Raw genomic sequence first — 24625 nt, forward strand, 5'->3', positions numbered from 1 at the left:
AGCAGCTGTGTCATCTTTGCTGATGATGTGAAACTAGTCAACACCACAGACAACTTTGCTACCCTTCAAAATGACCTTGACATTGTATCTGAATGGTCTAACGATTGGCAACTCCAAATCTCTGCTAACAAATGCTCAGTCCTGCACATTGGCAATAGAAATAAGAACATCAAATATCTGCTGGCTGGAAATGATCTAAAAGTAGACCCACACTCTGTCAAGGACCTAGGAGTACTCATTTCAAAAGTTCTACGTCCCAGAGCTCATGGTAACATCATTGCAAAAAAAGGCATTAAGGCATTAAGAGTTGTAAATCTTATTTTACGAAGTTTTCTCGTAAAATAAGTAACACTGGTAACACTATACTCCAATCTAGGGCATATAAAACCTTTGCCAGACCTATACTTGAATACTGCTCACTTGCCTGGAACCCTCACTGTATTTCAGATATCATTGCATTAGAGAGGGTCCAGAGATATTTAAGTAGAAAAGTACTGAAAACTTCTGCTCGAAATAAAATTCCCTATACCACCAGGCTTGAAATCTTAGGTCTAGATAGCCTCGAACTATGTCCTCTACATTCCAACCTATGCTTAGTTCATAAGATTATTTACCAAAACGTTCTACCTGTAAATGAGTACTTTAATTTCAACCATAATAACACAAGGGCTATCAGTAGATTTAAACTCAATGTAATTTGCTCTAATCTTAATTGTAGGAAATATGACTTCTGCAATAGAGTAGTAAATGTCTGGAACACTTTACCTGATCCTGTTGTTAGTCTCTCTAATCCCCATACCTTTTATCTTAAACTGTCTACCGTGGACCTTTCATGTTTCTTAAGAGGTCCCTAAGGGGGCGTGCATAAGCACACCAGTGTGCCTACCATCCCCGTCCTACTGTTCCCAATCATACGTGTTTATGGCTACGTTTTGCCTATTTATATTCCTTTTTTTTTTTTGCCAATTTTTTTTCATGTATCCATGTCTATGTCTATACTATTACTTGTTCCCTTGTTCTTGTTGACAAATAAATAAATAAAATAATAAAATAATAAAATAATAAAATAATGCTGAACAACTAAAGATGGTGTCAATCACTTAACTGCATTGAAAAGCTCCATTGCTGACTCTTTATAGATGTAACCAGGTATAAAATCCATTCATTTTTTTCCCCTTTCCGAACATCACACAATATCATTCACATTTGATCATGCTATGTCAGTTTTAATTCTAGACCTACACTAGTCACTCAAGCCTATTTCCATGCCTCATTGCCTATAGCTTTTTGGTATATTACGGAATACCACGGACCTAAGACAGAGAATGCTTGGCTACCACTGTAACATGCATAAGAGAATTCTTACTTTACATTTCAACCAGATCTCTGATGAGATCAGTAACCAGTTTGAGCCACCTGGATACTACAGTAACTGATCCACTGGCCTGCGGGGTCTTCCTAGGTTAATTCAGTCCATCTTCTATAAACAAGAACATGCTTGTGATAGCCAGGTTTCTCTGGGTGATAATCTGTTTTTGGCAAGAGCAGTATTTCTGGAATCCTAGTTAGCTGATCCCTCCAGAAGAATAACAACTCTGGGGTAAATTCCAAAGCAATTTAGGTGAAACTATTAAGCAATTTGGGTGAAAGCCACAAAGTCATGAGATCTTGATCTGTATATGTAAAGTTGCCTTGGTGGTTGTAAAAGAATGTAGAACTGGCTAGGGAAAGGTACAGTCAAGTCATTAAATAAGGCAGAAAGGAACGCGCAAACTGTTAATGACAGATTGGAGAAACAATTACATAGCCCAGAGATTGAAGCAAATACCGTATGAGAAAGAAATTCAACATGACCTTGATTTTGTTTAGTATAATCAGTGACAAGGAGACACATGGCTTTCAAGCTTCCATTATTCCATATTTCCCTGGAATTCTGTAGAGTCTGTTTCTTGCCTAGCCTACCTCAAAGAACTGACATTAATCTCGAAATGCTTTCAATCATATACCATATAGTTTAGGGGAAGAAAAATAATAATTATTAAAATGGTGGTCTGTTGGCAACCTTCTATTTAGAAAGAAAGTGTTCTAATTATTTTGCTGTTACAACTGACAGCCCATGGGCCGGATGCGTCATCTGCAGGCCACGCCCATCCTAGCTCAGCGAAGGGAAAAAATGTCACGATACATCATGTGACGGCAACATGACACAGTGAGTTTGACACCTGTGTGTTACAGCATTCATGGTGATCATAGCTCTAAAAGTCATTAGACATTCATAGAGTACGAAATAGGAAATGAAATTTTATTTTAAAGCTGATTGTTGTGCATGAACGTTATATCTGTATTTTGAGGCTTTAATTTTGTATATATCAATTAAAGTAACTTTGTAGATAAAAGAGAGAGAGAGAGAGATGTTTAAGGTGTTGGAATAGTTTTAGATGTACGGAGACTGATTTTCTAATCTTGTCTTAGACAGAGACGGCTGTTGGGTGACTTTGGGTCAATTATTCTCAGTCTAGTTTGACAAACTTAAAAATATCTATTTGCTTGCCCACACTAGACAGGTTTAGTAAATTATGGGCCATAAACTTAAATGAAGAGGTCTATTTCATGCAGTTTGAGGCTAATAATAATTATATAATATACTGTACAAAAACTTATAAAAGTATGTCTGTCCAGAAAGATTCCTTCTATAATAAGTAAAGTGATGGACAATTATTTTCATGGAATATAAAGTTAGGAAGTCATAGCAGATTTGGAAATATCTAATAGGAAGACAAGGTAGCCTGCTATCCAGATTGAATGTGTTATTAATGTGTCTCAGTTGGATAGGATATTCTTAAATTGTCTGACAGTCAATTAGCATGCAAATGGGACAGCAGCAGCTTAAGGGGACCGTACAGATATCCAGAAACAGAAGGAGTAAAAAAATGAAGCTAGCAATGCAAGAACACAAATTGAAGTTTTATGCTAACAACATTATACTTACAGTTACTCAAAAAAATGACTTCAATAGGGTTAATAGAGTGTATATAGCAAATGGTTTTAGTTCAGGTTATTGGGAGAAATAAAGAAAGATATGGTGCTGATATTGAATTTGGTAGAAGAAAAAAGATCTGCACTTAATTAAAAAAAAGTTTAGCATTACTGTAAAAAGGTTAAATATTTAAGAGTCTATATGACAAAAAGAAAACATTTTTATTTTAAAGCAATTATTGAGCTAGAAAAGCAGATATTTCTAGTTAGGGAAAAAAAGTAAATTGTCATGAGATATTTAAAGTAGAGCAGAGTCTCAGTTTTGAGTGGCTTCCATTTTTATTACATCATAATTAAACCATAATTATTTATTATCAGTTGCATTCTATATTGATAAATTGAAGCATAAAATATTAACATTATGGTGGTATGCATATGGAGTGAATGGAGAATGTTAATTAGTTAGTTAGTTAGTTGGTTGGTTGGTTGATTAGATGGTTAGTTAGTTATCTATATAATTTATATAGTCACTTATCTCACATAACAAGCCACTCTGGGCAGCTTACAGCAAGTTAAAAGTCAATAAAACCTTCACATCCTTTAAAAAGCATGCTGAAAACATTCATTTTTGGCAGGAATTCTCCATTTTAGGAGCAACAAGGAACCAGATTTAAAAATTAGTCTCTCTGGACATACGCAAGGATAATTCAGATGTATGGAACAGTGGTGGGATTCAAAATTTTCTACTGGCGGTTATGTGGGTGTGACTTGATGGGTGTGGCATGGCTTGGTGGGCGTGGCAGGGGAAGGATAGTGTAAAATCTCCACTCCCACCCCACTCCAGGGGAAGGTTACTGTAAAATCTCCATTTCCTTCTGATCAACAGGGACTCAGGAGGCAGAGAATAGATGGGGTGGGGCCAGTCAGAGGTGGCATTTATCGGTTCTCCAAACTACTCAAAATTTCTGCTACTGGTCCTCCAGAACTGGTCAGAACCTGCTGAATAGCACCTCTGGTATGGAACAGGAACAACCTTGGCTATGGAAACCCCCCCAAAAATAGTTAGACAGTCAGCAATAGGAGCTTGTGGCTTTCTTATATGCAGTAGTCTAATGGAATAAAAATTAGGATATGCATCAGGGGTGTAATGTATATAAATATATGCAAGGGAGAATGAATGGGAGTTTTGCGTTTCAGAGGAGAAGTGCTGAGAATGTTTTACAATGGAGTCTAATTGGAGGTGTTAATGCTATTCTTTGTTAATTTAAAAGTCAAATTCAGATGTTTAACACCACTTTGCATGAATCTGCATATTTAACTCAGAGATGTTATGTTTGAGTTAACAATTTGTGAACTCCAGGGAGAGAGATAAGAACATGAAGAAAAGTGTTTATATGCAGCTTTGCTAGTTTTTATTCATATTTCAAGAAAAGCTTCAGGATGAGGCAAGGGAGATTTTTAAACAGTTGTGTGTACAGCCTTTGTTTTTATTTATTATTTTGCCCATGAATAACTATGATTCCCCCTCCTGTGCGATTCCAATAATAGCCAAAGCAGACAGTTGCTGAATAATACTGAATTCTTCAATTTCTATCTATTGTTGTCTTTGTAACCAAGTCATGGCTGCATATTTTTCACGGATGTCCAACATCCTGAATTCTCTTTTGTTTTTCTCTGACTCATGCCTATAGGAAAGGCACACACATGCTTTTGGTGTGTTTTCCTTCTTTCAGCTCCGTTTATTGGCATTTTCCTACTGAAAAAATAAAACAACAGGAAAGACGTTTCCGCTTCTTATCAATAACAGCTGCAACAGATGACCGGGGGGGGGGGGGAAACTCATCCCAAATAAGATCTGAGCTATATTCCAGTCAGGTGATCTCATAATAATAATATTTTTTTAAAAAAAACAGGAAATTTCCAGTTTTGTATGTTTGTTTTACAGACTTGTTTGCCCTCAGTGGCTCTAGTGGATTGACAGGAAGTTAGGGACGGATCCAGCATTGTCTGGTACTATTGTTTTTCTTTCAGAGAGCATGAGGGTTTGTTTCCACTACGCTGTTTTGCAGTCAAAATGCTTAGGAGCTGGTTCACATTGTAGAGCCTTAAAATAATCTGCTATCTGTTTTTTTTCCCTCCAGGAGGAGAAGAAAGCCTTAACTCACCCTTATCCCTATTTTCGATAATGTAGTGTGTAAATAGATATAAGCACCCATCAGAGGTGCTATTCCAGTTCGGGCGAACCCATAGCGGCAATTGCAGGTGGCTGCCCATCTGCCCGGATGTAATGCTGCCCTATTTAGCCACATTTTCGAAGCCAGGCACATGTGTGGAAGCTGTGCACAGGAGCAAAGTGCATGCGTGGAAGGAGGGGCGAGCGAAGCGAGCATGCAGGCAGGTGGCGAACCGGTGGCAGCAATATGTGAAACCCACCCCTGGCACCCATACTTGAACACACACAGACATATCCCGGGTGATGTGAGGTAAGACTTTGAGAAAAAGAATAATGAAAAAATGAAATATTTTACTTCTGTATTTCTAGAAATCAGCCAATTATATGAAACAATTGAAAACACATCTAGGCTATTTAGGATGATGATCAGAGTAAACCAAATATCTCATCTGTGTTCAAGAAACATGAACTGATTCTCCATCTAAGTCTGCCAATTTCTGTATTCATAATGAACTTCCTTTTTAATTTAATCAACAGACCCCTTGCTTCAGGCCATATGCCTCTCAGACCATGGAAAGGTGTGTTATGGAGAAAAGCACATAACCAAGAAAGAACCTGCAAAAGCTCTTAGCCCTGAATTTTTTACAGGGAATATCTGAAAGGGTGTCCAATAATAGCATAAAACAATGACCTCATGTAGCATTCTAGGCAGGTTCTTATATTAGGATAGCCACTGACTGAAGAATGTTTTCAGCTCTCTGCAAAGCAAAGGGCATTGTTTTCCTCTCATTGTAACAATAACAAACAACAAAAAAGTGGTACATTAAAGCATGAGGTGGGCAAACTAATATCCTAGAGCAGGGGTGTCAAACTCGAATTCATTGAGGGCAGCATCAGGGTTGTGTTTGACCTTGGGGGGCCAGGGTGGGCATGGCCAGTTCGACGTCACTTGTGTCGGTGGCACCTGAGGTGACCTGACTGCTCTGCCAGCGAAAACGGGCTCCCAAGCTCCATTTTTGGCTGCCATAGCTTCCTGCAATCCTCTGCCAGTGAAAATGGAGCTCGAGAGGGCTGCCCGCAGCCCTACTGAGCTCCATTTTTGCTGGCTGAGGCACTGCAGATCAGTCCTTTGCTGTTTCCAGGGCAGCTTCGCGGGCCAGATCTAAGCATCCCGCAGGCCAGATCTAGGCCCTGGGCCCTGAGTTTGACAGCCCTGTCCTAGAGCCATAGGGTCCTCAGTTTAATGTTAAACTATCCTGGATTAATTTCAGAAGCTCTGTGTACCCATTGAAGCAACTTGATAAGACCTCCTCTGATTTTTCCCTGGCATCTTGTCTCTTGGGAGACAAAAATAAAAATTAAAAAAAAATGTAATTTTAAAGAGAGAGAAAATGAAGGAGCCTGTCCACATTTGAATTTAAAACAATCCACCTCTTGTTTTATCTCTACATACACTGACTCTTCTCTGTTGAGGAGTGGTATCCCTGAAATAATGCAAATGCAATTTAGACTGAAGAAAAAAAAAATTCTCATGCTACTTTCAGCAGCTTCTACTCAGCCTCTTGTCAGTTTTAAATCAGCCGATCAAGCTGGTTCACGTAATATATTTTTATCCCTCCTTATGAACAGTGCCTGCTCTTTTAAAAGGCCTAAGCTGATGAAGAGACAGTGGTGTGACAGTTACAAATGGCATTTCCTTCCCCTGGCAGTGCTACTTGAAAAGAAAGTGGAATTAATGGGAGTCTAGGAAAATTGAGACACCAGAGTACAATGTTATAAGAAGCCAGGCTGTTCTGAGTCAAGCATGTGTCGCTTGCATTCTTCAGCTTGCTTTCTCCGAGTCTAGACTTATTTAATTAAGCTAAACAATGCAAACAGGAATGAAGTTTTGTCATCGGCCTTCACCACAGGAAGCCATTCAGATTGCTTTTAAAATAAGAGTCTTCTCAGTCCACCAGATACTCAATAATGAAATTATTCTGAAAGGCACTACCCTAAGAAAAAAGACATTTCTCCATGGAGAAATAGATAATATATATATTTTAATGCTTGTGTTATTGTTCACTTATTTTGCTAAGTGCATTTGCTATGCAGCTTTAATTATGCTACCTATAATTTCTTGCATTTTCTTCAGCAGAGTCTTCTTCTTCAAGATAATTATCTCAAAATAGCCCTCCTTAGGAAGAGAAAAATGTGCCCTACCAGAATGAAGTTCTGAAAAAAGGAATGCCACATTTTCCACAATAAAATATGTTATATAGCTGTCATATTAATAATCAGTATAACACTTTTATTCCCTCCACCAAGGCAAATTTGGACAGCTAAGTGTATAAATAGAGTAGAGTAGAGTAGAGTAGAGTAGAGTAGAGTAGAGTAGAGTAGAGTAGAATAGAATAGAATAGAATAGAATAGAATAGAATAGAATAGAATAGAATAGAATAGAATAGAATAGAATAGAATAGAATAACAGAGTTGGAAGGGATCTTGGAGGTCTTCTAGTCCTAGGGAGGAAATCCTACTCACTTCAGACAAATCGTTGTCCAATATCTTCTTAAAAACTTCAAGTGTTGGAGCATTCACAACTTCTGGAGGCAAGTTGTTCCACTGATTAATTGTTCTAACTGTTAGGAAATTTCTCCTTAGTTTTAAGTTGCTTCTCTCCTTGATTAGTTTCCACCCATTGCTTCTTGTCCTGCCCTTAGGTGCTCTGGAGAATAGCTTGACTTCCTCTTCTTTGTGACAGCCCCTGAGATATTGGAACACTGCTATCATGTCACCCCTAGTCCTTCTTTTCATCAAACTAGACATACCCAGTTCCAGCAACCATTCTTGATAAGTTTTAGCATCCAGTATTATTGTGTATAATGAATACATATTATGATATTAGAGTAAAATGGACATGTTGCACTGATTTTTGTATATATTTTTTTCACTTTTTATTTGTTCAGCATTGTATTTAAGTACAACAATTCTATGACATATAGGTTGGGCTGAGAGAAAGAATACTGTAGCTAAAGATTGCCCAATGAGCTCCCATGATTGATAGAGAACTGGAATCTGGATTCTGCTCACTCCTACTACAATGTTACTTCTCTCCCCAATTACACCTGCCTGGCCCATCAGATCTAACAGAAAAGGGATGCTATGGTTCCATTGTTTAGGGAGCTACATTTGGTAGGTCCTAGACCAGAGGTCTCCAACCTTGGCAACTTCAAGACTTGTGGACTTCAGCACCCAGAATTCTTCAGGCAGCTTTGCTGGCTGAGGAATTCTGGGAGTTGAAGTCCACAAGTCTTAAAGTTGCCAAAGTTGGAGACCCCTGTCCTAGGCAGTGGCCTTTTCCTCTTGTGATGCCTACTTGACCTCCACTTGAAATGTGGCTGGGTCCATCCCTATTGACTTTTTGGAAGTCTCTCAAAACCTGGTTATGCTATCAGGCACTGGGATCCCAAGGGACTGGTAAGGTAATAAGGTGGCTACTGTTACCATCTACTTCTCTCTTAATATTTGTTCTTTTTTAGCCTTGTGTTTTTAGTTTTAATAAGTATTTAAATCATAACAATGTCTTAATGGGATTATTTTAGCCTTGTACTCCACCCAGAATCGTAGTTTGTGAGATAGGTAATCACATAAATGTGATAAATAATAAGTAAGTAAGTAAACTCCTTAACCAGTATGCTGAATTGACTATAACATCCTCCCTCCCCCACAGACAGTGGTGGGTTGCTACCAGTAGTGGTGACAGCGGGAGGCCCTGGCCATCTGCCCAGACACTTTTGCACATACATAGAAGCATCGCGCACATGCACAAGTGCCTACAAGCAAACAGGTAGCGATGGGTTTTGAAACCCATCCCTTCCCCCAGATATTGGAATGCAGAATTATAGTTTAAAATTAAATGCCATTCCTACTAACTTGGGGGGAGGGTGAATAGTCCCCTGAGCAGAGTAGAGCTTTTTCCTGAGTAGAGATGCAGCATACAACATTGTGTAGCAATCCCATATATTTCTTTGGGAATAGACTCAATAAAAAATATCCAAGTAAATATGCATGACTGGAAGCATAGCTACTCCCAAAGTAGACCACTACGGAAATTGAACTCTTTGAAGTTGTGAATGTTTCAATTGGTTTGAGTATAAATAACAATCTGGAGAATATCATCTCCCTTGTGCATACTGAATGGAGGCATTGGAAAGTGACATTTTGTGATCAGTCTAGTGGACATGCACACAAAAATATGCCTGATTGTATACTTCTGGCAATTCACTGAGCTACACCTGTTAAAAACGATGTTTTCCTTCCACTTTCAAAAAGAAAGCCACATAAAGTTTTATTTCTCCCAAATGAAGGCAATATTTTACAAGCACTTGAGAGTATGCTACCTTCTGTATAATGTATATATATGTTGAGGAACCAAATGATGTACTCTAAATGAAAGACTGGATACAAACATTTTTAATGGCTCCATTAATGACATGTTGAGAAATAGCCAAAAACATTTTTCATTGACTAGATGCCAAGACAGCCTCCTCTACTAAAAGAAAGATAATAGCATTTGATTTTTTAAAAAATAAATAAAAAAGTAGTTTCCCATCAAAAAGGAGTTCTTTTCACAAATCTTCACCATAGTGGATAATTGACCCAGAGAATCAAAGGTATTTGTCCCTTGGCAGTGATTCACAGGCCTATTCTGTAATGGAAGAATGGATTCAAAGCCATCAAATAAAAAAAAATGTGGTGTATGGTGCACAGAAAGCAGGATAATTTTCAAATTTGGGAAAAGCTGAATTTTCAGAGCACCTACATAGAGTGAATATTGCAAAATAATGTTGATGTATTTTTAAATCGTTAACACTTTTACACAAAGCTTCTTCTAATATGTCTAAATACAAACCAATTTTCTACAATAAAATAAAAATCTACAGAATAGTTTAACACATGCTTAAGGTTGTATCCCCATTTCTTTAACATAGTAAAAGGAAAACTCTTGATTTTTCTGTTGTAATTATGTATAGGATCTCTTGCTTCTTCCAAGATAACTTGAAATAAGCTGTCTCCCAAGGTAGTTCCTGAAGCTTGAATACTTTAGATGTGCATTGAGCTAGGTAGATTTTGCTCTTAAGGAATAGATAATACATAGATGGGAAATTACTCAGTTTTTCAGATTGATGCAAGATTGGAGTGTCTTCGATATCTCAGAGCTTGACTTTATTTATTTATTTATTTATTTATTTATTTTGTCGAGTACATATTAGATAATATATATAAGTATAAGCATGAATTGAATACATAAAATGAATACAATTGAAGGGAACATTAGAACAGGGACGGTAGGCACGCTGGTGCTCTTATGCATGCCCCTTACAGACCTCTTAGGAATGGGGTGAGGTCAACAGTAGACAGTCTTAGGTTAAAGTTTTGGGGATTTTGGGATGAGACCACAGAGTCTGGTAGTGCATTTCAGGCATTAACAACTCTGTTACTGAAGTCATATTTTCTGCAATCAAGTTTGGAGCAATTCACTTTAAGTTTGTAGCTATTGTGTGCTCATTTATTGTTGTGGTTGAAGCTGAAGTAAACTTGAGATCTCAAGATCCAACACAGTCAAGATACTGATAACTTGTTAATGCCATTGCTCCTGATGCTGCATCTAAGAGAAGCAAATTTGTTCTGGCGATAACTGCAACAATAGTTAAATTTGTCCAATAAATATCTAGTAAAATGACTTTATAGAGAAAGAATAATCTTTGTATTACTTCCTTTGCAGTAAATATTCCTTGTATTTTCAAGCTCTTGAAAGCAGGGTGCTTGTTCTATATTATACCGTTTCTAGTACATGCTCATTTTATAAATGTTATCCTCAGTATGTGCTGTTGTGTCATCTTGCCAGAGTAAGGTATAAGGCTACCAGTTGTAATTCCATGAAAGGAGATATGTTGACATCACAAACCCTGGGAGAAGTTTGAGATGTTTATTAATAGAACACTGTCACAGATGCAAAGACTGTCTTCTATTTACTCACAGAGGATAGTTTGTTTTACAGTGTCTGGCAGAGAAAATAGAACATTGGTTTGTAGGGGAAAAAATAATGTATACCTATGTATGGAAAAATCCTGCTTGGAGATACTCTACAGTTTTGACCATTTCTATCATATAGTGGACAAAAATATATGGTAGGCGGTTTCCAACTACAGTGTCTGCTCCAGAACAGTTTGGGAGATCTTTCCCTTAATTCAGTATTTTTATTTTGTTTGGCTGTAATTGCATTTCATTAAAATAACAAATTATTTTAAATTAAATGCCTCTTGATCTAAGTATAAGAATATAGATTATTATTAACTCACCCTAAACTGAAAAACATTTCAAGTGTTACATTTTGCAGTTTATGACATTGTCACAACAGCAGTAAAATAAATTATGGATGTTCTCATTTATTCTAACTCTTTCATCACGTCTAATAACCATTCCACTTAGCACTTATTTTAACTTCTATAAAATCTGAAAGACAATGCATATCAATGAATATACACTTCAGCAAGAGCTATCAAGTAATGAGCAACCTCAAAAACAAAATAAAAAGATAGTATATAATTATGCTAAGATTGCAGTTGAGATGCCTTTTTCAACCAGTCTTGTGCATCGTTGGTAAGAAAATGAACACACGGATTTTAATCCTTTGCAGATTTTTTTTAAATAAAAAGAGAGCTCATATATGAGTCTGATCTCCACAAGACTGATTTTGGGGGAATCAACATTTTGGAAATGTTGCACTTCCTGCTTCTTTGGTCTAATTTAGTATCTGAATCTCATAAGAAGATATCACGATTCCTTGTAATGTCTGCAGTCTTGGCAAGATTAATTTGAGATGTATTCCTTGACTCTTGAGGAGCTGCATTCAGCTGCTCCTGTGAGGTATTTCCGGTTCCTATCATATGTAGATATATACCCATAATGATGGCTTGTTGAGGGCTCTTTTACTTATGATTAAAACTACCTGAAACAAGAGAATATACGGGAAATATTAATGATTGTACTTTTTTCAGCAGAATTGGAAACATTTATAGGCAACCTAGAATGTTGTGATACGATCAGTCTTTTTTAAAGCTTACACAAACCAGCCTAAAATGGTTTGATCTAGGTCTTGTTCAAGTGACATTTTCCCACATACAGTATACTTCAGGGTACAACGGCAATGAATAGCTAAACAAAGAACCAGGTCCATCAGCTAATTTATGGTTGTCTGAAGCTAACAAAGATACACATGTGTGAATGCTTCCACATTAGTTGGATCCCTAATAATCTTCTTTAAAATTTAAATTAATGTTCAGGGACAAATATTTGATAAAGCTGAAGAGTTGAGCTGTGCAACAAGAAGATGAGTCAATAATGACTTCCTGAATCTACTGAATCCCGAGCACAAAGACATATAACAGCACAATTTAATTAGAATTGTTCAGCTATTGGAAGTGGATAGTTAGGAAATAAATACTATGTAGCACACAGAAAAGTTTAAAACTAATAGTGAAATAGAATTTCCCCTTCTTTTTCCATTGTTGCATTTCTCCAAAGCTCCAAAGATGCAGATAATCATTTGCACATAAATGTTTCCTGTCCAGTCACTGAAAGAAAGGTGAGTGGATGGAATAATATATACTTATAGAAAGCTTCTTTTTTAGAGCTCTGAAAAGCATTCAAGAGATGTTTCATAAAATGCGAAAGCGGACATGTCTTCCCGGAAGGTATGGCTGTTTTGAAAGCTTTCTCTGGCTGTGTATAGGAGTGTGAGCACACACAAAGTCAGGCACAGCGAATGTATGTGAGACTTCGGAGGACAACTAGTGAATCAGCCGTATTAGGCTGCCAAAAGATGGGCCTACTGTAATATTTTAAGAAGATGTATTTGCTCATATTAACATGCTGTGTGAAATATTTCCAAATGCTTTGCAGAGTTTTAATGCTTTTCTTGGATGAATAATATTAATGATGTGATGATTTTCAAGTAAATAATAGGATGTGTTTTTTCTTTTATATTTTCATATTTTTCTTCCTCTAAGTCCAAATAGGACAGCACTGTGTAAAAAGCAAATACCGTATCTATGAAATAGTGATAGGAAAAAAATGGAATATCAATACATTATATTTGAGGTAATGACAACAAATGATTTTGGAAGCTCTCTGGAGTGAAAGCCAGAAAACCAAGACTTCACACACCAAACTCATTAATCGTGTCCTAATCCAAAATTTAGATTGTTTTAGGGCATAGATTTTTATTTATATTAATTTCATTGATGAGGTTTTGATACTGTTATTAATATTCTGAGAACTAGATGTTAATATGGATAAAGGCACACTCATATTTAGTGTAGATTTTAGTAGGTTTTTCTATGGATACAGCCATAGTTTGTCCTTGCATATATGATATTAAAAAAAAATCCACCCCTACACAAAATTTCTGGTCTTCGCAACAACAGTAGATTTTCATGAATTTTAAAACCTTTTACGGCTTGGTGAGATTATGACTGCTCACTGTGATTTGCCCACTCTGCCCACATGTATATACACATCTGAACAAAATAATCATGGGAGCTGTAAATAAGAAAAACAAAACAAGGACTTCCGGGTGGCTCCACCTCTTCGCTGAGCCCTAATTAAAGGGGCTCCGCACTGAACATTGTAAAAGCCAGGAAAAGCCGGCTTTAATCTTTTTCTCTGGATGAAAGAGGAAAGATAAGAGCGCAGGAATGTTGGTAGACCTCCCCAGAGGCTTTGTTTTAATTAAGCAGAGCTTCGAAGGGTCGATGGGTCCCATAAATATTTCTGCCATCTCCGACTTCAGTGCGTGTCTGCAAAAGCAGGAAAAGAAGAAGGTGTCCATCTCTGCTAATTGTCTTATCTTTATGGATCTCTTTAAGCAGACGGAATGAGTGCAAGCGGACGATTATTGGATTGCAAGTATTTTTGATTTCCTGACTTCTACTTTCTAAAAAAGAGAATTTTTTTTTTCCTTTGTTCTAATTGACTCTAAGATGGCGCTTGAACGGGAGTGAAAATGACGAATGGAATTTTAAACAGTCTGTGCAACTAAGAAGATAAGAAATGTTATGTGTGGATTTTAATGAAGTGAACTGAGCTCTCCTATACTTAAAGGGGAGAAGAGAAGTTTCTAGACTTATATTTTGTGAATTTTAAAACTGAAATGGCTACTAAACCACCTAAGACTGGGGGCAGAAGGGTTCTGAACCAGCTTTAGAAGATCTGATTAAAGAGCAAGGAAAGTGTCTGAAGAAAGGTTTAAGGAGATTATGGATAATAATGAGAAAATAAGAGAAGAAATAAAAGAGAATAATAAAAAAATAAGAGAAGATATCTTAATGGCTTTTCAAGGTTTGGCAAAAAGACTGGAGGTGGTGGAGGAGGAGGTGCAAGAAATTGTTCAGTCAAATCAACAAATAGAAAATAGAATGGGGAATCCAAATCAAATTGGATAAAAATGAAGATCAAGTGGTGGTGATGCAGTATAGAATGATGGAAGGAGCTCTGAGAATTAGAGGTTTGAATGAAGACAAAGGGGAAGATTTAAAAAAAATTTTATCAGAAGCTCTGGCTGAATTTATTGAACTTGATCCACAAGAGGTTGCTTATCAAATTGACAAAATTTATAGAGTTAATTCTTGGATTGCTAGGCAAAAGAAACTTCCTAGAGACATTGTGGTTTATTTTTTGAAAAGAACAGTGAGGAATCAAATTTTGCAAGTTGCTTTTCAGAAAAACTTGAAAATAGGGAACAGGAGTTGAAGGTTTTGAAAGAGATCCTCCCAAGATGTTAAGGGATAGAAAAGACTTTACATTTTTACACAAGAACTTAAGAAATACCAGATTCAATTTAGATGGGAGGTTCCAGTTGGCTTGACAGTGTATTATCAGGAAGAAGATATCGTATTGACACAGTGCTTAAGGCCAAAGATTTTCTTTCTACAGTGCTGAAATTTGAAATAGAAATAATAGAAAAAGAATTCAAGAGACTCAAATGGGTGTGGAAGCTGAGGTGATTCCAGTGATGTTACCATCAGAGGAACAACCACAAGAACAAAGACTGACGAGGGGAGCCCTTAAGCGTAAAGAAAAGGAGCAACAAACTCAAAGTAAAGTTCAGGACTCTGCTACAGAAGCGGTGGGAGGAGCACGGCCAAAGATACGGGAGGACGATCTTCAGTTGGTTGCCCAAAGGCTTCAGCAGCCCAGTAATGGCAAATAAAATCCTGACTTGGAATGTCAATGGTTTGAACTCAGCTCAGAAGAGAAGAAAAATATTTCATTATTTGAAACAATTTAAAATGATGTTATTTGCTTACAAGAAACGCATATTAAATTATCAGATCAAAAGTACCTAATAAACTCAAAGTTAGGTAAACATTTTGTTGCTTCAGCTTTGGAGAAAAAACATGGCATAGTGGTTTATTTGAGAAAAGATATACCAGCCAAGTTAATAGAGGCAGATATTTATGGAAGATATATTGCTATTGAACTTACAATAGAAACAAAAAGGACTCTCTTGCTTGGTATATATGCACCCAACCAGCAACAAGAAAAATTTTATAGAATGTTATATGATAAGTTGATCTATGGGAATATAAATCGTGTATTATATTGGGAGATTGGAATGGAGTAATAGATACACGAAAGGACAAGAGAACTTCTTCCAAGAAGATACCTGCACATGCAAAGCTGCCTAAATCCTTTTTTGATATGATAGAAGATTTTGAGTTAAGAGATGTATGGAGACTGCGGAATCTGGAGGAAAGAGACTATACTTTTTTCTCTGATAGGCATCAATCCTTCTCACGTATTGATTTTATTTTAATTTCTAATGATTTGCTTTTTAGGGTGAAGAAAACTAAGATATTTCCAAGATGTTTGTCTGATCATAGTCCTGTTTGGATGGAATTGCAATATGGAAAAGAGGGTAGAAGAACTTGGAGATTAAATGAAAATTTGTTTAGATATCAGGATAATGTAAATCAATGTAAAAAGCAGATGAAAGAATTTTTTGATTATAATTTGAATAATGAAACATCGATAGAAATGGTTTGGGACTGCAGTAAAGCTTTTATGAGAGGTGTATTAATATATCTTAATAATAGACAGAGAAATAAGCAACAAAGACAGCGAGGTATTTAGAAGAGGAAATCTATAAGAAACAACAATTATTAATACATAACCACATGATCAAAAACTTAAAGATGCAATAAAGTTACTACAGAATCAATTTAATATGATAATGGCTGATCAGGTGGCAACAAATATACAATATGCCAAACATAATACTTTTGTAACGCAAATAGACCTGGTAGGTGGTTAGCATACACTTTAAGGAAAAGACAAAACAACGTACTATAGAAAAATAGAATACAAAGGTAAGAGAGATATCAACAGGATAAAATTAAAAAGCTTTTTTAGAATATTATACAAATTTATATCTTAAAGATAATATATTGAATAGGGATATTGATAAATATTTGAAGGAATATAAGGTTAAAAATTTAACTTTAGAACAAACGGATGAATTGAATCGGCCTATAACTTCGGAAGAAATTATTTTGGTAATTAAACAATTAAAATGGGAAAACTCCTGGTACGGATGGGCTTACAGTTAGTTATTATAGGAATTTACAGGATGAGATGTTAGGTCCACTTAAGGAATTATTTAATCAGATACAACTAGGAGAATTCCCCTCATGGAGAACCTCTTTATTTCATTGATACCAAAAGAGGAACAGGATTGTTCTAAACCTGGGAATTATAGGCCAATCTCACTTTTAAATAATGATTATAAGATTTTTGTTAAAATAATAGCTAATAGATTAATGTTGATTCTGCAGCGAAGAATTCATAATGATCAATCTGGATTTATAAAAGGGAGACAGATGAGGAATAATGTTAGGCAGATTATTAATTTACTGGAGTACTTAGAAAAGAAAAATTTTATTCCAGCAGCATTTATTTTTCTCGATGCAGAGAAAGCTTTTGATCGATTGCATTGGGATTTTTTATTTAAATTAATAGAAAAGATGCAATTTGGAGATGGTTTTTTAAGAATAATTAGGGCAATTTATGGAGAGCAAACAGCACAGATTATAATCAATGGTAGCTTAACAGAACCTTTTAAGATTGCGAAAGGAACAAGACAGGGATGTCCTTTATCACCATTATTGTTTATTTTAACTCTAGAACCATTATTGGATAAAATACGAGAAGTAAAGGAGATAGAGGTAATTAGAGTTAGACAGTATGAATATAAGTTAAGAGCTTTTGCAGATGATTTGGTGATTACTTTAACAAACCCTATAAATTCTAGTAAATCTTTGTTGGAAATAATTGATCAATATGGGAATGTCTCAGGGTTTAAGGTAAATCAGAAAAGACAAAAGTGATAATAAAAATATGGCCAGACAACAGAAAGAAAAACTAGAGGAAGTAACAGGATTTGAAATTGTAAAGAAGGTTAAGTATTTAGGGTTTATATTACGTCATCAAATGTGAAATTGTATAAGAATAACTATGAGGTTTTATGGCAAAAGTTCAGAAGGAGTTGATTGTTTGGAAAAATTGCAATTATCTTTGCTGGGGAGAATTGCTGCTATTAAAATGAATGTTTTACCTAGATTTTTATTCCTCTTTCAGATGATACCAATAATTAAGAAAGATAAGAATCTTGAGGAATGGCAGAAGGAATTAACAAATTTATATGGGAAGGTAAAAAGCTAGGGTTAAAATGAAAATAATTCAAGATTCTCGGAAAGGGAGGTTTAAAATGCCTAATTTTAAATTATATTATGAAGCAGCTGCTCTCTCTGCAATAAGTGATTGGTTTAATTTAACAGAGGACAGAATTTTGAATATAGAAGGTTATGATTTGTTATATGGATGGCATGCATATTTAATTTATGACAAAAAGTGGATAAGGCCTTTAAAAATCATGTGCTAAGAAATGCCCTTCTGCGTGTTTGGAAAAATACTCTTATAAACTAAATTATAAGGTTCCTATATGGGCATGTCCTAGACATACAGTAGAAAATATAAACATAGAACAGAAGCAGGAAATGATTACATATAAAGATCTTTTGTATACTGAAAGAGGTAATTTGCAGTTAAAATCTCTGCAAGTATTAAGAGAGGAAGGGAAAAATTATACTTGGTTTCAATATGAGCAATTACATGCTAGATGGAAGGGAGATCAAAAAATTGGTATAGAGCAGAACGAGGGAAATTTGGTAAAGCAAATTAGAAATCAGTCTCAGGAGCACATAAAGAGATTGTATAATGTGTTACTTGAAATAGATTCTGAAAGGGACTTGGTAAAGGACTGTATGATAAAGTGGGCACAAAATTTTCAGGAGCCAATATTATTGGAAACGTGGGAAAGAATTTGGGTTAGAAATGTTAAATTCACGAGGCACAGAATCTGAGGGAAAACTTTTATAAAATGTTTTATAGATGGCATCTAGATCCTAAAAAATTATCGTGTATGTATCCAGAAATGCAAGCAAAATGTTGGAGATGTAATTGTGATGACGCTACATATTTTCACATTTGGTGGACTTGTAAGGACATAAAGGCCTTTTGGATAAAAATTTGGTGGATTTTACAAAATGTTCTGAAAAAGAAGATAAAGTTCCTGCCGCAATTTTTCTTGTTGGGAATTATTACGGATTGTACAGTAATTGAGACTAAATTGATTTTAAATCTAATAACTGCAGCAAGATTACTAATAGGACAATATTGGAAGAAAAAAGAAGTACCAACAATACAAGAATGGATATTGAAAGTTGCCAATTTGGCTGAGATGGCGAAGATATCAGCCTTTTTGAAAGACAATACGCAAGAAAGATACTTAAAGGAATGGAAAAAATGGATTGACTATATTCAACGAGATATCAGACTAAGAGTTATCAGACTGTTTTTGAATGATTATGATGTATTATTTTGATTGCTTTTGGGGAAGTTAGGAATTGATGATTGTAGGGTATAATTGTTGGGACGAAAACTTTTTAGCATATGTTTGTTTTACTTTTAACTATACCTTGTGCTCGTTCCGGGAAGTCGGGGGGGGAGGGGGGTTGCGAAGGGAGGGGGGAGGAGGGGGGGAAAGGGGGGAAAAAAAATTTTGTAAAACTTTTTGAATAAAAAAAAAAAAAAAAAAAAAGAAAAACAAAACAAAACAAAGAAAGAACTCTTCAAAATGACCTGTTTAAAATTTCATAAAGTACTCGTAGCAGGGTGCGGAAAAAATAAAACTATTTGTTTGACTCCTCTTTAGAAGCTGAACTTCATTTAACACTTGGTGTTAATATCTGTTGCCAGACTTAATAATGTTTATACTGAAGTGACACAAGTGCCCTTAATTTGCAAATTAAAGAGAGGGTAGGATGAGATTTTGCCACAGAATTTTTACAGATGACCTATATAAGAACGTAAGAGCACTAGCACTGCTGGAGCAGACCAACTATCTTTATAATCCAGCATTCTCTGTCATATCATGGCCAATCAGATATGGAATAAACTTTTTCTTCCTGCTGCTCCCTGTTATTAAATGTTTATTGCTTGTAATTCTACATATATTAAACACTTAGAAGTCTCACACATATTTGAAACTCAGATCCTCCATTCATATATGAGCCACGGTGACGTAGTGCTAGAGTGCAGTACTGCAGGCTACTTTTGCTAACTGCTGGCTGCCTGCAATTTGGCAATTCGAATTTCACCAGGCTCAAGGTAGACTCAGCCTTCCGTTCTTCCGAGGTGGGTAAAATGAGGACCCAGATTATTGTGGGCAATAGTCTGCCTCTGTAAACCGCTTAGAGAGGGCTGTAAAGCACTGTACAGTAGTATATAAGTCTAAATGCTATTGCTATTTGTCCAGTCCTCTTTAAAGATATCTAAATTGCTAGAATTCCAAAGTTCAATTATAAGCTATGTACAAAAAGCACTTTTAAAAAATTGGTGCCAAATCTTGGAGAGTCAGAAATCAGGAGGCTGTATTCTAAACTTGCTTTAGGCATGAAAGCCAGCTGGGTGACTTTGGGACAGTCACTCTCTTTCTCAATGTGTGATTTTGGGTGTATGTGTATATTTCAGTGTGAAGTGCAATGGACTTGTCCGAAACTTCAGCAAAGATGGTTGTATGGAAATTTTATCCATTCTATCCAAGGTCTAATCAACCAAGATTCCAAGATATAACCATTATTTCATCAGCTTCCAGTTTGCTGTGTTTGGGAGATGCAACACTGCATATTGTCTCAGAGACAATGCACCAGATCTTTACCTCCCTGTCAATTAAAGGAGGCATTTTCAAGCAATGTCATATAAAGGGGGGAAAATATCCAGTTTTCATCTAGAATTCTAGATTACTAAATGCTGGTATATGGGAAAGATGTTCAGGACAATTTTTGGCTGATTTTTCCATGGTGGAAGCACATGTTCTTCGCTTCGCCCATTCTGGTAAAACAAAAGAACAAATATATTTATTTATTAATTTTTTCATGCTGCTCATCTCACTATCAAATATGTTTTGATAGAAATTATTAGTCAATAACTAATCTCTTTGGGGGCAAGTAATGTGAAGGGTAGTCAACAATTCAGTTTCTTATCCTTTTCAGTCTGTATTCTGGGTCTGTTGTGTTTATGGGATGGAATTTTGATTTGAGAGAGCGACAGTCAGTTTGACTGATCTTCAGTATCTGAAGCCAGTGGGTATGATATATTTCTTGAATGGTTCCATGTATTAAAATGGTAGTACTATCTTGCAATGATTCTGCTCCTATATGTGTCACAGTGATGGATTGACTAACAACTCCTTGAGTCAGAAGGATCTTTATATGATTTAGACCAGGGGTGGGTTCTACTTACCTTTATTACCAGTTTGCATCATGCCCACTTCTGCACACGCACAGAAGAGTTTTGATGATGTTTGGGTCAGTGGATGGAGCCTTCCACCAGTTTTACTACCGGTTCTATAGAACCGGTCCGAAACGGGGGCAACCCATCACTGATCTAGACCAGGGTCAGGCCTAATTGGAACCTGGATGACAGACCACCAGATATTTTTCTAAAAGTATACCCCTCTTTCTTTGCTTCACTATAGTAAACTTCTTTAGAGACTGTAAAATAACAATATGCATCTGTCTGTCTCTATTCATTGTCCTGACTTTCTAACTTCAATACTAAATGGATTTTAAGCAATCATTCAGATAAACATTTCTCACAGTTTAAAGTTTGTTTGTTTATTTTTTAAGTCTGCAATTCCTATTCTGTTTTGGCTTGGAAATTTAGAAAGAAAAAGCATATTGTTTAACACTCCTGAAGATGTACTGTGTCAGAATGTAGATGCAGAATTATATAATTTAGTGATTTCCTTCTTATAAATTCTATGGTTGTGATAATTAGACTATTGAAGGATAATAATATATAAATAAATATTAATGTTGATATCATGTAATTTCCCCTTTCATATGTTAGTTTTCTTGTGCAAGTAGTTGGACTGGGATCACAGAACCTAGCTTCAACCCTCATTAACAAACACCATTTGTTAATCCAACCTACCCTGTACGTTTGCTGCTATAAGCATAAATTCAGGGGAGATTCTCAGCTAAGACTAAAGATAACTAAACATGTAATCACTAAGCTGCGATTCCAGGAGATTGTGTAAATATGAGGATCCAGGGCTTCAGAAAGCTACGCCATGTGCTTTCACCAATTACTTGCTGTGACAGAACAATTAAACCAGGGGTGAAATGCTACCGGTTTGCACCAGTTCAGGTGACCCAGTAGCAATAAAAGCTACCAGTTCAGGTGAACTGGTAGTAAAAAAAAGCTACCGATTTGTCTGAACCAGTATTTCCAACGATCAGCTGTGCCGTGCAATTTACATTCACACAAGAAATCCTGCTTTCTAGCGAATCTAAATCGCGCAGCACAGCTGTTCCCCCCTCACTGTTCTGCTTACCTTCTTATGACTCCTTTTTCCATGCAACGTGTGCATTTGGCGCGCACTGTGCATGCATGGGCAGCAAACTGGTGGCAAACCATGGAGGATTTCACCACTGAATTAAACTCATACCTGGGCAAATAAGCCAGTTGTGTCTTTTCTTCAGCTACCCAGCTTGAAGAAATGTAACACAACCCATGTGGGTGGGTGACCGCGAAGCCAAATTCAGGGACATATGTGAGGCTCATGCTTTCCTGTGAAATAATTTGCATTTCACAGCTCATCTGTTGGGCGCTTTAGTGGTACCAACAGCTGCAGAGGGGAAATAAGGCCACAAGTCTACTTGGGGACAGGGGATAGTTGTCACAAAGGGACTCAGATGGGCAAATGCCTGTGTAAATGAGCTTTCTTCCCCTCCCACCCCTATGCCCTTTCCTAAATGTTGTCTGCTAGGAAGAAGACCTGCAAAAAGGAAGCCCACTTTGTAATGAAACAAAGGATGCATGGAATTAGGAAGCGATAACATGATTTATTGCAGGGAAATCAAGGCACAGCTAAAACACAGAAGCGTAAATATCCGTTCGGTGCTGTGAAAAGGTGATCAATGGATATTCCGTACATTTAAGCCACGCTATTAGGTAGAAATGAACTTTACTGTTTAAAAACAGAGTAAGCAGTTTGCAAGTGAAGCAAAAAAAAAAAATCAGTAAAAGGTGGGAAAGTAAGCGAAGTGTGAAAGGGCTTATTAGGATACGCATTACTTAGAAGCTTCACCCCATGTATCTTGTTCACTTTTCCTAGTTTTATTTATTTATTTATTTATTTTATTAAATTTTTATACCGCCCTTCTCCCGAAGGACTCAGGGCGGTGTACAGCCGGAATAAAATACAGAATATATACAATTAAAAGAAATTAAAATAAACTATTACTAAACGGCCGGTAATTTAAAAGATTTAAAAATTTAAAATATTACTAAAACCCCAATTTAAAATCCACTATTTATGCCAGTCCTGCTTGAGTGAATAAATATGTTTTTAGCTCACGATGAAAGGTCCGAAGATCAGGCACTTGACGTAAGCCAGGGGGGAGTTCGTTCCAGAGCGTCGGTGCTCCCACAGAGAAGGCCCTACTCCTGGGGGCCGCCAGCCGACATTGTTTGGCGGACGGCACCCTGAGAAGGCCCTCTCTGTGAGAGCGTACGGGTCGATGGGAGGCATAAGGTAACAGCAGGCGGTCTCGTAAGTACCCGGGTCCTAAGCCATGGAGCGCTTTAAAGGTGGTAACCAGGATCTTGAAGCACACCCGAAAGACTACAGGAAGCCAGTGCAGACTACGGAGCAGTGGTGTTACATGGGAGCCACGAGCGGCTCCCATTACCACGCGCGCAGCTGCGTTCTGGACTAACTACAGCCTCCGGGTGCACCTCAAGGGCAGCCCCATGTAGAGAGCATTGCAATAATCCAGCCGAGACGTAACCAGAGCGTGAGTGACTGTGCATAAGGCATCCCGGTCAAGGAAGGGGCGCAACTGGCGAACCAAGCAAACTTGGTAAAAGGCCCTCCTGGTGACGGCCGCCAGATGTTCATCAAAGGACAGTCGACCATCCAGGAGGACGCCCAAGTTGCGAACCACCTCCTTTGGGGCCACTAACTCGCCCCCAACAGTCAGCTGCTCCCGCAGCTGACTGTACCGGGGTGCCGGCATCCACAGCCACTCCGTCTTGGAGGGATTGAGCTTGAGCCTGTTTCTCCCCATCCAGACCCATACGGCTTCCAGGCACCGGGACAGCACTTCGACCGCTTTGTTGGGGTGGTCCGGGGTGGAAAAGTACAGCTGAGTATCATCAGCGTACAGATGATAACTCACCCCGAAACCACTGATGACCTCACCCAGCGGCTTCATATAGATGTTGAACAGGGTAGGCGAGAGAATCGACCCCTGAGGTACCCCACAAGTGAGGCCCCTCGAGGACGACCTCTGCCCCCCTGTCAACACCGTCTGCGACCGGTCGGAGAGATAGGAAGAAAACCACCGATAAACGGTGCCTCCCACTCCCAATCCCTCCAACCGGCGCAGCAGGATACCATGGTCGATGGTATCAAAAGCCGCTGAGAGATCTAATAGGACCAAGGCAGAGGAACAGCCCCTGTCCCTGGCCCTCCAGAGGTCATCCACCAACGCGACCAAAGCCGTCTCCGTGCTGTAACCGGGTCGGAAGCCGGACTGGAACGGGTCTAGATAGACAGCTTCCTCCAGGTGCCGGGGAAGCTGCCACGCAACCACATTCTCTACAACCTTCGCTAAAAAGCGAAGGTTGGAGACTGGACGATAATTTCCCAAAATAGCTGGGTCCAGGGAAGGTTTTACCACCGCCTCCTTCAAGGCGGCGGGGAAAACCCCTTCAACCAAAGAAGCATTTATAATCCCCTGGAGCCAGCCTCGTGTCACTTCCTGAGCAGCCAGTACTAACCAGGAAGGACACGGGTCCAGT

At 37.6% G+C, this 24625-nt stretch overlaps 1 protein-coding gene across 1 annotated transcript in view; it reads left to right on the forward strand.

Annotated features, from left to right (window-relative positions):
* Positions 1–5146: 5146 nt before the first annotated feature.
* The window catches only part of LOC131202067 (uncharacterized), a 57196-nt gene continuing 37717 nt past the window's right edge, over positions 5147–24625 (forward strand). Inside the window, exon 1 of the mRNA XM_058190618.1 lies at positions 5147–5459. Within this exon, the coding sequence (XP_058046601.1) occupies positions 5302–5459 (158 nt within the window). The 5' untranslated portion in view covers positions 5147–5301. The remainder of the gene's footprint in view (positions 5460–24625) is intronic.

This window comes from Ahaetulla prasina, chromosome 7, assembly GCF_028640845.1.
Source record: "Ahaetulla prasina isolate Xishuangbanna chromosome 7, ASM2864084v1, whole genome shotgun sequence".
Taxonomy (NCBI): domain Eukaryota; kingdom Metazoa; phylum Chordata; class Lepidosauria; order Squamata; family Colubridae; genus Ahaetulla; species Ahaetulla prasina.